We start from the raw sequence: 17479 nt of genomic DNA on the forward strand, positions 1-17479 counted from the left end.
CCATCTCCTGCCGGTTGCCAGGCCGTGCCATTCCTTGCAGCCCTGGTGATGGTTCATCTAATATACTATGCCCGCTCCTTAAAAGCAATGGTTCAAGAACATTGCCTTGGCTGTTTCTCTTTAGTCTTAAATCTCAGGTATCAGTCAGAGCAAACTCATTAAAAGGAAAATTTGAGGGTATAACATCCTTCAAGTGATATATTCCAGCGTTCAGAATAACTGTGAGAACAAACATCTGTGCTGAGAACAGTGTTGCTATTTATTTTGCCTGTAATAATCCCTCCCACTTCTGCTACATTTGCTGAGAACAAATAAGCGGTGGTATCGTAAAACAAGCAGCTAAAACTGCTAGCAGTTTGCACTGGTTCCCTGCATTTAAAGCTCATGAACATACAAAGTGAATCCCTCATACAGAGTATGTTTGGATATGTGAATATTTCTAGGCTTGCCCAGCTCTGCTGCTAAGAAATCCTGAAGAGAAACATTAGAGAGAAAATATGTGAAGGAGAATATAGTGACTGGGGATGGTCTTTGCTGCATTATGTGTTTGGTGTATGATCTCAGCCCTCATCTAGCAGTGAAAAGGTAATCTGCATGGAGGCATTAAACCCACAGCTCCTGTCCCGTACTTTATTCTCCCAAGACACGCTTGCCACAAGCACAACTACTACTCTCAATGCGTCAAATGAGCTATACCAGTTGTCTTTCTCTCCCACATCTTCAGTTGCCTCTGTTAGTGATCACCCAAGCAGTCAAGTGACATTGAGCCCTTTGCCTCATCTCCTCTCTGTAAATAGCTGAGTTAATCTTCATTTAACGCTTTCTGTTGTGAATAAACATTTTGTGCAGAGGGTAGGAAATCTGGGTTGGTGAGCCCCATCTTCTTGTGAAATGGATGCAAGTTCTTTGCATAAAGCATTGCAATAAATGTATTCTAAACGACAACATACCATCAAGTGTAATATCAGTGCACCAAAGAAGTTACAATTATGTGTCTGGTGCTTGTTGTCATAGTTCTCACAAAGTTTCAGTCAGATGTTTTAAAATGGAGATTGCAGTAACGTCTCCCACAGGTTGTGAAGATGGGCAGGGTTGTGCAACACTTAGTCCATTAAACTAGTTTGCACTTCCAGTAGAAAATGGTTGTATTGTGGCAGGGCAAACTCTGATGCTTATTTCCTGGCTTAATTCTGAGAGGAAAGGCTGAAATCACTTTGGGCGGCCGGCCAGGCTTGTCAGCTGCAGCTTTAATAGTGCTTCAGTAATGCTGGAGCAAAATGGGCTGCTGCCAGACTGCAGAGCAAGTAATAACAGCACTTGGATTAAAACTGGTGTGGTGCTCGTAAATGAAATATTAAAGATGCTTGGACAAGCATAGTTTTTAAGCTGGAACGTATTTGCATTTTTATTCCATACATGATCTCATTGGAGCTCTCTTGATGTCTTGGAGAGTAAGGGGAGTAACTAGTTTAAATAGCTTGGATTACAAGCATTATCTGCAGCTCTAATCATACAGATGGTTTTATTTATTTAATTTTGGGGAGCAGTAAAGCTTTACGTGGTGCAGCACTGGAGAGCTGTGTAAGGATCATGTATATGGGTTTAGTTCATCCCCGTGGCCTTTTAGCCACCTGTTGAAACCACACCTTTTGTGTGTGTGTGTTTTCCTCTTTGAAAGTGTACCATTGTCTATGAACCTAGCAGAATGAAGTGGATTACTTACAGTAACTGCGAGTGATCGCATAGGCTCTCAAATCCCTTTCCAGCTTTTCCATTAGCTTTTAAAAATCCTATTACACGATTGCTTTTGCAGGTGGAGCATGCAGGAGGATAAAAAGCTGTACATGTTTATTAGTATCTGTGTCCTCCATTGTGAAATCCAAACTTTTGTCCTTTTCTCTGGCTGCTTCCTTTGGTACAAATGGTGTGAATCTTTAAAAATCAGGTGGCCTTAGAGAATATTTTACAGTACAGCAACATAGTCTGAACCCGAGAAATAAGATAGGAGACAGTTTAGAAAGTGCCACAGCAGCTCATACAAAACATGCGATGTGGAAGTCAGTGTTTCCCTGAGAGCATGAGATAAGACAGTTTAGCGGTCTCAAATTACTTGGGTTCAAGTTCTGCCAGGCAAGGTCTGATGTCAGTGGGTCATGGATAAGAGACTGGAACTAAGCCAGGTAACAAATACTGCTGGCCCAGGCTAGCCCGACCTCATCAGATCTCAGAAGCTATGCAGGGGTTGGCCCTGGTTAGTGTTTGGATGGGAGACCATCAAAGAGTGCCAGGGTTGCAGCGTGGAGGCAGGCAATGACGGACCACCTCTGATCGTCTCTTGTCTTGAAAACCCTCCAGAGTCGCCATAAATCAGATGTGACTTGATAGCCAATAATAATAGTAATCCTCCTGTGCTTTTAGAGTCCGCCTTGCTCTGCTTCCTACTATATAGCTTCATGACCTGCTAAGTCCTCCTTCAGTTTGGGCATTTTATTACAGAAGGAGGCCTCTAGGCTGCCTGCTGCATTTTCTGAGACTGGTCTCATGCCTGCTTTTTGCTTCCTGGTTAGTTTTCTGTCCTGTCCACTGTAGTTTATATCCTGCTTTGGCCTGAGTCATACAACCATAGCTTTAGTTCCTCACCTGTGCTAGAAACAGTATACATGCCTGAATTCCTCTGCTCAAACCATCTAAAGCCTTGCTAGAATGACACTATTTCTAAGCACACCCAACAACTCATATACCCCCAAACGGCTAAAAGCATGATTTCATCTGCCTCACATCTATAATGCACAATATCAAGTGAGATGAATAAGTGATCCCAAAGCCTGCCTCTCAGATTGAAATGGTGGAGCTGGTAATTAGGGGGAAAAATGACATGCCAAGTAAAACCCCTGTGTCCAGAAATAGGAGAAACAGAAATACATAGAATGCCATTTTCTCTTTCACAACTTTTGGAAGACAGCAAATTGCTTGGAAAATGCTGTGACATTGCCAGGTTGCAGTCAGACGAACAAACTAGCATTCACTCGGCATAACTCTATTTTTCAGTGAGCATTTCATTTAAACGGCTGTCACTAGAGTTCAGGGTGGTTTTTTCGAGTATATGGCATGAAATGCAGGGGTAAAAATTCTCCAAGCTTTAGTTGGAGTAGGAATTGCTTGTAATGTGATTCTTGAGGACCTACTGGATGTTTTTAAACGGCTGTCACTAGAGTTCAGGGTGGTTTTTCGAGTATATGGCATGAAATGCAGGGGTAAAAATTCTCCAAGCTTTAGTTGGAGTAGGAATTGCTTGTAATGTGATTCTTGAGGACCTACTGGATGTTGCTGGATGTCTTTGTTCTCAAGAGAAATTGATCCATCTGTATCTGACGAAGGGAGTGTTGAGTCTGAAAAGCTTATACCCCCCAAAATCTTGTTGGTCTCTGAGGTGCCTCTGTGGCTGTAGAAGAAAGTTGGGTCCTGCTTTTCTTGCACCTCCAGGGTGGGGAGGGTCTTGCATAAGTAAACCTTGCTGATATAGAAAGGCTTGGGGAAATATATTGGGTAAGGTAAGGACCATCCTTTAAATTTTCAAAGTCTTACAACTTGACCCTGCATGCATAATTTTCATGTATTGACTTCCTTCATTTGTAGTCCACCTTTCTTAGTAAGACTCGAGGCAGATTACAGAATAAGAAACGTTGCTTGTTTCTAATGTGACTGATTGTCTGGTGAAGGGTTTTAGGGCATGTATGTGTGAGTGATGGGGAGAAGGTGGTCATGAGAATGAAGAACTCTGAAAGTGCTTTAAAAACACCAGTTATCTGGTCAGGAGGACAAAGCAGTTGGGTTTGACTGGGAGAGACTTGGATTCAAATCCCTACTGAGCTGTCTGTTTGCTGGATGTCTTTGATGGGAGTAGTTTGTTAAACACTTATCACTTGGGGTCCCCTTGAAATGAGTCCCTTCATGTGTTCCCCCCTAAAGTGCATTTTAAAAAGCAGCTTGAATATCAGTTGTGTGTGTTCTTGTATCTGGATTGTGGATCCTGTTGGCTTTAGTTCTATTACACATACACAGCAGCAGTATTACTTACTGCCTTGTATGGTTCTTGAGAATGATTGGTAGGAGAAAGTAGTGTGGTATGTTTGGAGTCTTCTGTATATGGTGGACTACCAGTCTAAGTAAGTTGTTCTAATTATGAAATCTGAACTATCAGAAACTGTAAGAACAAAAAAGCGTGGCCTACCAGTCTTATCGGATCTCTATAATCAAACAGTTCAGTTTTTTTCAGAGGTTCAGCTTCCAAAGTTTCACTCACTTCTTTGTTCTTTACTGCAATGGAAACCCTTTATTTGTCCAGAATGGAATCTGTGGCAAGCAGCTCTGGGAACACACTGTTTCCTCAGAGGTGCTTTCCAAAAACATAGACAAGTATTGCCTGGTGTTCATTCTGACAATTCATTCAGCAAGCATCTGCCCTGGATTCTGTTCTGATCTTCCCTGTGAGTAGGTGGAGATGAACAAGCTTATCTCTATAAATAAGGTATTTATTAAAGCTTACCTTTTTGGTTACAAGATAATAAAATGCGCTTTATTGTCCACCTTTTTCCAGGTCCATCCTGCTGTTGAGGAAAGGTAGTTTAAAATTATTGCATGCTTGAATCTGAATTGTGATGAATTGATCATATTTCTAATAGCCATGAGTTCATTCTCTTTCTCTCTCTCTCTCGCTCACTCACACACTCACACACACACACACACACGGTACAGATCAAAAATTTGTACAACAGATCCAGATTTGCAGAACAATGCAAAAAGTTTTTAAAATACCCTAAAACTGTAGCAGCAATTCTTGCACATGTGCAGGTATTCTACGCATATAGTGGGGGGAACTCGGGGGGGGGGATTTTAAGTTGCTGTAGCAATCCAAAATGGCAGCTAGCACTGGAAGGAGGGACGAGGTGGTATTTGGAGGGGAAAGCAAGAGTGGGGAGTAGAAAAGGGATTAAAGTAAATCTTGGGCAGCAGGGGGGGATCAGAACAGAATAAGAGTGGAGGTGGGGAAAGTGCTGGACAGCAGAATGGAGAAAATTTGGAGATGGTGACATTGGGTGTGAGGAAGTGTACGTGGATGGGAGGGCAGACAGGAAGATTGAGTTGGAGGAAGCAGAACAGGAGCAGCATGAGGCAAGAAGGAGCAGTTTGGGGCTGAGGGAAGGAAGTTCTCTGCATCCACGAATCCTCACTGGTCTCGTACCAGATGTTTTTAAGTACTAGCTATTTTGAAGTACACAGATAGCAAAAATTGTATGTGGAAAGTTTAAAAATTGCAATAAATGTTTTTTCTTACAAAAGTTGCCCCACCAACTGCAAGCAAGTCGTCTTTTCATAAAAGTCAGCCCCAAATTTAAACAGTACTGATACGATTCACCTTAACAGTGAAACAAATCTCACCTTCAAGAATGAAGTGTGATTGCTTTTATTAGCAGTATATCTTTCCCCTGTATTGTAGGCTAATCCTGCCTGTGGTGTTTGAATGGAGTAGTTTGTGAGGAGCTTATGCATTTATCCTTTTCGTAAAGAAGATTACTGTGTATATAGAAGCTATGGAGGGACTCTCAAATACAAATGTGTTGACTGTCCAGGCTACTTTACAGTTTCTACTGCATTCAAGAATCTAAACACATCATTGTTCATTGTTGTCTTGGTGTCCTTTTCTCTTTGGTATGTTCTTGCTTTAGTGCCTTGACCCAATTAATAACTTCCCATTAGCCCATTGTTTTGGGCTACTTTGAAAAACAGATGTAGTACAGGAGATTTTGTCCAAGGATGTGTGGGAATGTAGTGTGTGTGTGTGTCTCATACAAAACAATGTGTAGGAGAAAAGCCCCATGAGTGGTTGTCACTGTCTTGGACAGACAGGTTTATGTAGGGGTATAGTTTCAACACTTATCCTGAAGATGCATGAAAACGAAGACTGTGATGTTTACAAATGCACGTGTTTGAAAATGAATGTGACAATTGACTTCATGGTTCAGTTTGCAATTAATGTTTCATACTGGAATATTTCTGGGTATAGAATTCATGAAACCCAGCCCCTGGTAGCCATGCACATCCATCGCTTGATTACTGTGCTCATTAGGTGATGACTGCTGTGTGCAAAAGGAGAAACCTTCATTATTTGATCATCTCAAACCATACTTTTTTTTTTCAATGGAGGCAGTTCATTCTTTCACTTGTGAGGGGGGAGAGATCCAGTGAGACACACATGCCTCTGTGAGTTGGCCTCCAGTTGTTTGTGCCTGGTGAATTTCTCTCTTGATTCTTTTCTGATGAGAACAAGCATAGAGATTAATTCCGAGATGCTTCCAAACACTCAGCGCTAGAATCACTGGAGTAGGCAGCAGCATAACCTGTGATATTCCCACCATCCTCAAATGCAACTTGAGCTTTACCTTTTGCTGCGTACAGGACTGAGATGTGAACAGTCTCGCATAACAATATTCTCTCTCCCTCCCCCGTCCTTCTTTTTTCTGTTCCCTGTTCCTCCCTCCTTACACAATACTAGAGCTCCAAGCGGGAGTGGAAGCCTCTCGAGGATCGCAGCTGCACAGATATCCCATGGCTGCTACTCTTCATTCTGTTCTGCGTTGGAATGGTAAGTCACAAAGGAACCGCATTCAGAGGGCACCTGCTCATGTATTGCTGCCCCCCTCCCCAGACTCAGCTGACGCTTTGATTCGTTGTCAGAAGATTAATTTTAAGGTGTGTCTTTGGTCCTGCTAAAGAGCAGTGACAGAATACTAGCTAGACTGATTGAGTGCGTTTTGTGATAACCAGTTTATCTTTTGCAGGTGTCAAGAACTGCTGTGAGGTTCCCCTTTGGTCAACACACTTCTTAACACAGAATGTGACCCACTCTGTTTAAGTGCTGCTTTAAAACATGCTTGCATTGAGGGTTTCTTCTCTTTCTTCTCAACCTTTCATGTTTTCCCCCCCTGAAACGTTGTTCCTTAAGAGCTCTAGGCAGAATGCATGTTAAAGTACAAGCTTAAATGTAAAAACTAGCACATCAGCCAGTACTGTTGGAAGTAAAGCAGACTTCTCCTGTCATCCCAGAGTTAGCACTTGAATATCAAAAGCCCGAGTGGGGTTGGTGGTTGGGATACATTGCTGTCTTAAACTGTGACAAAAAGCTGTACAAGGATGTTGTCAAGGTGAACCTTTTCCATTCTTGTGGTGTCACCATCACCACCACTTGAGCACTTACACATTTTAATCTCCTTGGCATCTGGAGAAGATTCTCTCCTGCTGTTCTGGGGGGACAGGGGGGGTGCGTGTGGAAGGCAGCACTCCCAAGGGACTTAGGTATCCTCTCCTGGCTAGGTGCCTGCAAAGCAGAATCAAGTTTAGAAATAAAGAGTCCCTCTAGAATGGCATCCCTATCAGCACAGCTGATCTGTCTCCACAGCTGGCTTTGCTGGAGGACCCTTGGGTAGTTTGGCGGCTGATAACTTGTTCTGACAGCTATCGGTGCCAGACTCATCTCTTAAATACTGGAGCAGGCTCAGATAGATCCATTCCGGCCCTACACTCCTCATTGGTGTCATGGTCACTGGGTGGTGGCAGCATGACACCAGGCCATGGGGTAGGGCTTTAAAATGATCAGCAACACCTTGAATTGGACTTGGAAATTTAGCAGGAATCTGTGTGATATGACCCCTGTGATTTGTCCCCAGTGAAAGGCTAACAGCTGTATTCTGCCTTAGCTGTGCTTTGCTGAACCACCTTCTCAGTATTACAGTAGTCCCACTTGGCAATCGCCAGAACAGTGGCTGATTCATATCTCAAGAAACCATTGTAGCCAATGTATTGAATGGGGTTGATAAAATGCACTCCTGGCCACTGTTGCCACCTGTTTATGGCAACTCAGGTCAAGGCCCCCATCTTATATCTGGGTTTATTTTGCATAAATCTCTTTTTTTGTATGCTACAGAGGCAAAGTTTTAATATTCCATCTTCTATGTAACTAATATATATTCACATAATATGTAATGCTGCAGATTCCATTTTTAGGTATGCTGTCTCCTTTATCAGGTGACAAACATCAAATGCATTTCAAAGAGAGGGTGAAATTGGAACAGAAGCATTTCTGCTTTGTACACCTGCCAGACATGTTGGGAGGCTGTTGTTAGAAAGAACTGTATTCTTTAATACAGTTTGCCATTGAAAGCTTTCGTTCTCCTCTCCTTTTTTCCCAGGGTCTTATTTGTGGCTTTTCAATAGCTACTGGAGCAGCTGCAAGATTGACTTCAGGATATGACAGTTACGGAAATATCTGCGGACACAAGAATGTAAAAATAGAGGGAATAGACAACAGTGGTTTAGACCTCACAGAAAAGAAGTGAGTATCTGATTCAGTGCTGTTTTTGTTTCAATAGCTAGGGAAATACAGCCTGCTCTCATTTGGCTGTGGATTACAATGATTTGGTTAAGGAGAATAATAATGGATTTCTTTGTAGAAGGTCAGTTTCTACACGTTTGTCAGGGGGGCATTCTCTCATTAATGGCTCCTCTGTTGGAATACCTGTAAGAATGTAATGTTTAACCTATTTGCATCCCTGCGAACAAAGTACTCCAAGGTATCAAGTCAGAATCTCTTAATTGCTCTTTTTAAAAGATTTTTGCCCTACCTTTTCATCATATTTGGCCTAAACATATCCTGTAAAACCAGTACAAGTAACCAAGATGCATGCTTGCGTGCACGTGTACCCATGTGCATCTACACGCATGGTAGGCAGCTGCTATTTTAATGTCTAGCCTCCTGCTGCTTCTGCTCTGGGTGTTGGTTTGTACTTTGAACTGTAATGGCCACAGGTTAGCCCCCTGCCCTGCCCAGAATGGCTGCTGAGCCTACAGTTACCAGCTTCTGTCTCTATTTTTGCAGGGCTTCCCTTGTACTTTGGTCACAGAACCCAATGGCTCCCTTCTTGGTGATTAGCAGTAGCCGAGGTTAATGTGAGGCAGATGCTGTTTCGACGTTGTCTTCACAGTTCTCAGAGCCCTTGTTGCTACTCCTGGATGCTGTTGTTCCTTCAGGGCAGCCATGGGGTAAAAATGTAACAAAAATGGTCATGCTATTAGTCTCTGTATAGAGTTTGGGTCTTTCCCTGAGCTTGGTTAGAAGTTGATTTTCTTCAGAAGTATGCTGAGTGCTTGCCAGTCCAGGGCTGCTGCTGCTTGAAAAACTATGCCATTTCCATTTGGGAAAATGTCTTGGAGCATATTTACACTGCAAAGTAGAGGTTACTATTATGTAACATGGCTCCACCCACCCCAAGCAATCCTGGGACTTGTCTGTGAAGGTACTGAGAATCTGCAGTCTCTCATACAACTGCAGTTCCCTGGGGATAGGAGAGGACTATTAAACCAGTTTGAATCTGTGATGCAGCTGTGCCCTGACCTTGATATCACAGTGGCTGGTAGGTCTGTGTGATTGCAGGCTGGAACTTGTACATCTCCAATGTATGTAAAGGTGTGTTGAATGTTTTATGAGTAAGTGAAGCTCTGGGGAGTAATATTTAAGTATTACTAAGCTGTTTTCTTTGCAAATATGAAAAAGAGATGTTTGAATATGAAGCCCTCTAGGTCCTATATAGGAGTAGTGACAACTGCTGTTGGCAACATGGAGCCCATGAACACACATGAAGCAGCCTTATACTGAACCAGAGCATTGGTTCATCAAGGTCATTATTGCCTCCAGGGTCTCAGGCAGAGGTCTTTCACATCACCTACTACTTGGTCCTTTTAGCTGGCGATGCTGGGCATTAAACCCATGGCTTTCCATATGCCAGGCAGATGCTCACTCACTGAACTACAGCCGCTTCCCATGCTGAGTGAAAGTCAAAAGGGAACCATGCTACTGAGATTTTACTTTTAACAATATGACTTTGCGGTTGCTGCTTTGCCAAAATGAAAAGGATAAGAGGTCAAAACCAAGTGTTAAGGAACAGAGGCCAAAATTTTTAATTCAATATGAAATGAATAATAATTAAAATCAAATTGTTGAATAGTAATGTACGTTTGTGTTTCACCCATTTTTATCATAGATTATATTTACACTTTCTAACTTTGCTGCTTTTCTTCAAAATTCAGTGAGCAGGTTCCAGAAATTTGGAAAGCAAATTACAGCAAAACAAAAGAGAAACCTGGTGAAAGGAAGTTAATGTGGGCATGGGCATCTAGTTTGATCCAAGCCTCATTTTTTTGCTGGTGAATGGGCACTTGGGGGGAAAAGAGGGCAGTTTTTGCTGGCACAGACCATCCCTCTCTCTACCCTCCCTGCCTCACATTGCACCCCCCTCACATTATAGTTCCCTGATCCCAGTTGCAGCGGGAAGGTTTTGTTTCACATTGTTACTGGTTCTTTATGTTCAAACCATCACTTTTTGTACTTTGGAAGGCTTGACAAAGGAAGAAGTGGGACTTTGGAAGGAAAATAAATTGCATTGTTTTCTATGTAATGGTGACATTTCTCCTTGTAATATGTTTTGCTGTACTGTAAGGAATAGTGTTCAGCTTAGAGCCTTCTAAAAATATTTGAGTCAAGTGTTAGCATAGTAAAAGTGTGGCTCATCCCTTTGTCCCCCTTTTGGTCCATGCAGTGGTGGAAAATCAGATATGGTTGCCAGGCCCAGAGCTGTAAGAAACTCTTTGGTCAACTTCTGATAAGTCATTAGCAGTATAAAATACATCAAAACATGGGATTCTACTGTCTGGTTTTGACAGTTACATGGTATAAATCAGTGGTTCTGAACTTGGTGGGCTCGAAGTTATTGCAAGTGGTCTGTGAATCCATAGGCACATTAATAGAACAACCACTGTTGCGTGGGGTTTAAGAAATGCTTTGATGTTAAAAAGGGGTTCTCATACTTGAAAAGGTTGGGAACCACTGACATAAATCATTCTGTCTAACAGAATGTACCCTTACATTGGTCACAAAGAAACTACCCATGCCAGCCATAGACAAAGTAGGAATCCATTATCTTATGGCACTGTGCGTAGAATAATGAAAAAAGGAAAAAGAACTGTGACAATTTAGCGCTTGGTAATATATTCATAAATCATAACGACCACACCAGGAACCGAGCACCGACACCCGAAAGACCGCCTGGGGAGTACAACCAAGAAAAACAGCAAGCCCTGCCACCTGGGTGCCGGTAGGCAGCCCCAACCCCTGTAGACATGTGGCCTTAGCTAGGGATAAATTTGGAACTTGTAAGCCGCTCAGAGACCCTTTGGGGTTGGAGCGGGGTAGAAATTGAAGATATAGATATAAATAAATAATATACAATAACAGAAAATAAGTAATATATATAGTGAATGTAGACGGTGGTCTCTGGAATGGGGTTTCTGTTTTTTTCAGCAATTATAGCCCATTGAAGAACATAGCTGTAAGCATAGCCTCATGATGAAGTGAATCAACAGTATATTTCCAATACGTCACCAAGAGAAATGAATTGTTGAAAGACAGTTTTTGTACACACCCTTGTTCAGAAGAAGATCATTGTCGAAACGGCACACCATTCCGGAGACCACCGTCTACATTCACTATATATATTACTTATTTTCTGTTATTGTATATTATGATTTATGAATATATTACCAAGCGCTAAATTGTCACAGTTCTTTTTCCTTTTTTCATTGGTCTTATTACTGTGCCCATTCTTGTAACTATTATATACTGTGCGTAGAATAGCCAGGAGATCCTCGGCAGCCACAAGTTCTAGCTCTTAGCGTTGTGATTGGCAAGCTAAACTTGTTTTTAGGGGCCGAGAGAGCTCTGAATGTACTGTATATGGCCCAAAGTCACCCAGCTGGCTTAATGTGGAAGAGTGGGGAATCAAAGCTCATTCTCTAGATTAGAGTCCACTGCTCTTAGCCACTACACCAAACTGGCTCTCTTACTAAGTAGGTATCTCTACTAAACCACAAGCAAAAGAGAAAATGTCAAATAAATGATCTGGTGAAGATTAGTGGTAGAATCCTGAGCAGACTTACTTCAGTCTGTGCCTATTGAAATGAATGTGTTTAGAGTGGAATACAGCTGTGTGTAGGATGGCAGAATAAATATGATCCAAGAGCTTGGAATGTTGAAAGCAGTTGAGATGTTTTTTTGGGGGGGTAGAGAAGATAACATCTTGCTTAAACTCCTGAAAGCTTAAAGAATCATGGAGAGATGGGTGAGAAGGCATATTTCCAAATTATCCCTCTCTTCTGAAATTCCTTGTGAGCGTAATGAGCAAAGTTCTGTATGTGAGTTGTCTGTAGAGTGTACCACTATTCTTCTATACGAGAAACCATATTCCTTAGATGAGATTATGGGTGCTTGTTTCAGAGTTTCTTGCAGCATCCTATAATGTATCAAATCATGTTTTTGACCAAGGCCTTTAGCCAGGTCCAGGAATAGGGATGAGCACAAACTGAACCACAAAGCAAAATTTATGATGAATTTTGCCCTGTTTGTGGTTCATAAACTGAAGTTCGTGACAGGTCTACCGTCACAGACTTCCACAAACTTTTAAGTCAGTTTGTGGGGCTTGTGCTGGTTTGTGGCCAGAGCAGAAAGCAGGGATTTAAAGGGACTCTCTGCTCCAGCACAAAGCTGCAAAAACAGCTGAGCGGCTGGGAGCACTCCCCGCGGCTCAGCTGTTTTGGGCTTTCTTGTGCAGCCAGAAAATGGGGAGCCTGTCTAGGGTTGGGGCTGGGTGCCATTTCAACAGGGGAATCCTCTCTATTGTCACCCAGCGATCCAGAAGAGCCTGGGCGCTCACCCGCCCTCCCCTGTCACCTGAGGATGTCCCTGACACCTGGACTTCCCAGTGGGAACTCACTCAGGAGGCTGGTAGAGGAGGAAAGGCTGGCAGTGGAGAAGGGGCAGCCAGCTGAGGTGCTCAGTGGCAAGGCGGAGGAGAAGGCCGCCATAGCAGTACAGCGGCTGGGCCCGCCCCAGGAGCCCAGGGAGGGGGTGCTATCAGGGAAGGAGGCTGCTGCATTTTGGGGGACCACTTGGGTTGGGTGTCCCCTGTGGCTGGCCCACTTCTTGCTGGGCCCAGCTTTGCCGCTGCTGCTGGAAGACCTACATGGTCCCTGTGCTGGAGCAGCTTCCTTCCCTGCTGGCATCTCTGCCCCCCCACCCTGGGCTCCTGGACTGGGCCTGGCTGCTGTGCTGCTACCGTGGCCCGTGGCTGCGGCCCTACTGCAATCATTTAAACAAGGTTTGCTGGGCCCATGAACCACAAACCAAACTGGTTTGTGGTTTGGTTCATGGTTTAGGTACAAACCGAACCACATTTTTGCGGTTTGTGCCTATCCCTGTCCAGGAACCCCACTGCTGTAGTACAGTATTAATTGCTAGTAGAGTTAACATACTTCATATATTGTTTTAATTTCTTTTGAGTTTTCTGCAAAAAGTTCTCCATCTGCTCAGCAGCTTGACTCAGCAGATGGTTTTAGTGTAAGATTAGATACTGCACACAATTTTCCTATCCTTTCTTTTTTATCCAAATGTTTGTTAAAATCTTTTTTTTTTAATGTCATCTTTTCGAACCCCATTAGGGGAAAATGAGAAATACTTAGTGTTTTTTGTTTCTGTTTTTTAAAAAGAAATGGAACTTGACTTGCAGCTGAAGAAAGGCAGGAAAAGGCTGTAGCTTTCTTGTGAATTTGTTAACTCTCTTCCCATTTCTGTAGAAGACACTTCGATGAGTCAAAAATTTCCATTTCAGAAAATAGAAATATTCAGAAAGATTGATTTGTTAAAATAGTAAATATTCAAATGGAACCTACCAAGTACGTTCTTCTTGAAGACAGTGTTTAACTTTGTACAAACAACTGGAAAGTTCAGCTAGTTCAGAAGTCATTTCCATCACACAGCATCAGTTCCAGGACCACTGTGTTTGCTGCCACCTTTCCAACCAGTAAACACAGGCAGTATTTCATTTTAAATGTTCAAAGTGTGTCATGTACATCCTCAGTAATCCTTACAGCAGCCCCATAAGTCAGCCTTTGTTGTCCTCCTACCAGGGTGGGGTGCATGAGGCTGAGAGAATAGTTCTTGCCTGAGGCCATCTAATGAGGGAAAAAATGTCAGGAGAAGGCTACTTGATTGAAGGAGTAGGGCTTACTGATAGTTCTGGAAATGATACCTTGGTTGTTTGGAGGAAACTTTACAAAAGGATCAATTTAAGGAAGGGGCTTGGAGTACAGGTTTAGTAATACTTAGCATTTATATAGCCCCTTTTCTGAGTTTCGTTTTGTGTGCGTGATCTCAGTAATGGCAGTCCTGTAAAAAGCATACCTGTCTTTTATAAAGAAAATAGCATGATAGAGGATATTGCAGGCATTGACAGCAGCAGGCGTATTGATGTGGCTTGGAGAAAAACATTAAATAGCACATGAACCCAAGGATAAGCCGCGGTTCTCCATATAAGCAGTTGGACACATTAGAAAAGAAGAAAGCTGTTTCCTCACTTTGAGTATTTAATGCATTAAGAGAGAGCAGGAGAGATGCAGGTGTCTTTAGAGCACTTAAGAGAATATATGAGCTAGCATGGTAAGCCCAGAGGACAATTGGTATAGATATGGTAATGATCAAGCTTGCCTTTTTGAATTGTCGTAATGAGGCTCTCACTGAGCATGCTGCTTGCTGTTTCTTTATCATGGTGGTTTGGCGGTATAGAGACGTCTCGAGGAATGACAGGAAATCAATGGAATTGGAAAACCTAGGCAGCACGTATGTAAACCTCTGATTCAAGACTGGTTTAGTTACTGCGACAGCTTGCTGCGCTTTTAAAGGTGAACTCCTTAGATCTATAATGTTAAGGGTTTTAGATCTTTGATTTGTATGTGCGGTATTCAAAACATTTCTTAGGCCTATTAGTAAGGAAAACTTTTGCCCTTGTGCTGGATAGCAGTCCTGCAGTTATTGATAGTAGTATTTCAGAACAACAACAAAACCCCAAGCAAACCGTACCCTAGGCTCTTCCATAAACCGTCAGGTAATGCAATGTGAATTGGGATGAGGAAGGAACGTAGCGGGGAAGATGATATAATAACAATGGGAATAATGATTTCAGAATTTGAATAGTAGACAGCCTTTAACCCTCAATTTTCTTAGCGGTGCAAAAGCCTGCAATAAGCTGTAGACTTCACAGCACAGATGGGGCAACGCCTTTAACCCTCAATTTTCTTAGTGGTGCAAAAGCCTGCAATAAGCTGTTCTCCGGTGGGCTGTAGACTTCACAGCACAGATGGGGCAAACATTTTCTTAATAAGATTAGCAGTGGCTATAGAAGTCCTTGATTCCCTTTCTTTAGCATGTATGTTATAATGTAATACCATCCACATCAACAAAGCCCTTGTACTTCTACTTTGTTTTGGAATGGGGTGGGAGTTATAAACGCTGTTGTACTTTTTTTTATAGACAATGCTGTCAACAGAGGGGGACATGGGAGGGGGGATAGAATTTGGGGGGAGACCGAGTCAGCTGGAGGGCCACTGAAGCCGGTGGCATGCTGTATTCACACAGAAGGTATTAAAAAAAAAATAATCCTAGTGCAGTTCTGACTGCAGGCACTAGGGGCACAGGGAAGGTAGAGCACAGCAAAGAGCTCCTCAGCCTTTCTGCAAAGTTTCCTGGAACGTTTGCTGAACCCATCATCAGCCAAGCCTGCACTGGAGCAAGGGAAGACCAGCCAGGACAGGATGCAGCCTTCTAACAAGGTCTCTGGTTTCATTTTGCCTTTAGTTCCACCCAGCTCTTGCACAGCCAGATCTCGCCAGGGAAGCCTTGTTAGTGTGTGGTAGCAAAAAGAAATCTATCCCAACTTCTAATCCCCTTTCCCATTTTTTCAGTATTAATGCCGCCTCACTCATCCTGGTTGGCAACTTGGAATGTATTTAATAGTAGTAGTATAGAAGCAAACCTCTATTAACATCATGGACAGAAGGAGGGAGTGAATATTTCTTCATAATCTATTAAAGTAGTAAAAGGATGCTTCCCCTTCAACTCCACCCTTAATAGGCATGCTAACAAGCGTTAATCTGTCTCAGTGGTAATGAGTGAGGAACAGAAGTTAGAATTTATTTATTTGCTTTACAATCCCGCCTTTATTCCCAAGGAGAATCCAAAGCAACTTTCATCGTTCTCCTCTGTTTTATCTTCACAACAACCCTGTGAGGTAGGTTAGGCCGAGAGGGAGTGATGGATGCCAGATCACCCAGCGATCTTCCATGGCAGATAGGGATTTCAACCTGGGTTTCCCAGACCCTAGTCCGACACTTTAATCACTGCACAACCTTAGTTTCCACTGCATTCCTGTATTCCACTTTAATACAGAGACCCCTACGGGGGTTAGGGCAGTATATCAAGTTGAATGAATGAATGAATGAATGAATGAATAAATAAATAAATAAATAAATACGGGGATTGAAAAAAATTGTTAAAGAGAAGTCAAACAGTATATATACTAATTATTGACCCATCTTCATATCTATGGTATTCACAGTATTCTTAGAGGGAGTAGATTAGAAAAAATAAAACTGAATTTTTTCTGCTATTAAAATTCAGAATAAGATGCTGAGCTGCAGACTGGAAGGTCTGTAGTTCGGCAGTTCGAGACCCTAGTGCCACGTGACGGAGCGAGCTCCCGTCTCTGGCCCCAGCTCCTGCCAGCATAGCAGTTCGAAAGCAAGAAATTACAAGTAGATAAATAGGTACTGCTTCGGTGGGAAGGTAACAGCGTTCTGTGTGCCTCAGCATTTAGTTATGCCGGCCACATGACCATGGAAGCATCTTCGGACACTGCTGGCTCTTCGGCATGGAAATGATGAGTACCACCCCCCGGAGTTGGATTCGACTAGCTTTTGAGCAAGGGAACCTTTACCTTTAATCTCTTAATGTGCAAATAACAAGAAGAACTAGTACATATTGTATTTATTTGTTTGTTTGTTTGTTTAACTTATATCCCGCCCTCCCCGCTGAGGCAGGCTGTGCTTAAGGTTTCATGTTTCAGTATTAGGAAACCTTATGCTTAAGTAATATGGTGGAAATTTAACGGAGAGCCCCAACTCCATTGAAAGCCTTCTATTCAGCGTATGTGACATGCTAGCCAAAGCAACTGTGGGCTCTAGCATGTAAGGTTTTATTAAGAAACTTGATAGGAAATCAAGAGATTTGGAGTTTGGTGAAACTTGTTTTCAAAGTTGCTGCATTATGCTTTTGCCTGTCTGTTTTTCCTGTGCTGGCAACAGCAAGAACTATGGTAATTGCATATTAAAGCTGATATAGCATTGGAAAAAAAGAAATCCTGATTTACCTGTCTTGGGCTATCTTGCGTAATTAAAAAATTAATCTCATATTTTAAAAAGAATTTGACATGAGATTATAGCTCCATCTAAGTGATGACACCTGGGGTTTCTTGTGCCTCTCTTT

General features: G+C 42.5%; 1 protein-coding gene across 2 annotated transcripts in view; it reads left to right on the forward strand.

Moving 5' to 3' along the window:
- Window positions 1-17479, forward strand: part of SLC44A1 (solute carrier family 44 (choline transporter), member 1) — a 93200-nt gene that overhangs the window by 20143 nt on the left and 55578 nt on the right. For both annotated transcript variants that reach the window (XM_015414576.1, XM_015414575.1), the window contains exons 2-3: window positions 6554-6643; window positions 8247-8389. In XM_015414576.1, the coding sequence (XP_015270062.1) occupies window positions 6554-6643; window positions 8247-8389 (233 nt within the window). The remainder of the gene's footprint in view (window positions 1-6553; window positions 6644-8246; window positions 8390-17479) is intronic.

The sequence above is a fragment of the Gekko japonicus genome, unplaced genomic scaffold (genome assembly GCF_001447785.1).
Source record: "Gekko japonicus isolate JY-2015 unplaced genomic scaffold, Gekko_japonicus_V1.1 scaffold656, whole genome shotgun sequence".
Classification (NCBI taxonomy): domain Eukaryota; kingdom Metazoa; phylum Chordata; class Lepidosauria; order Squamata; family Gekkonidae; genus Gekko; species Gekko japonicus.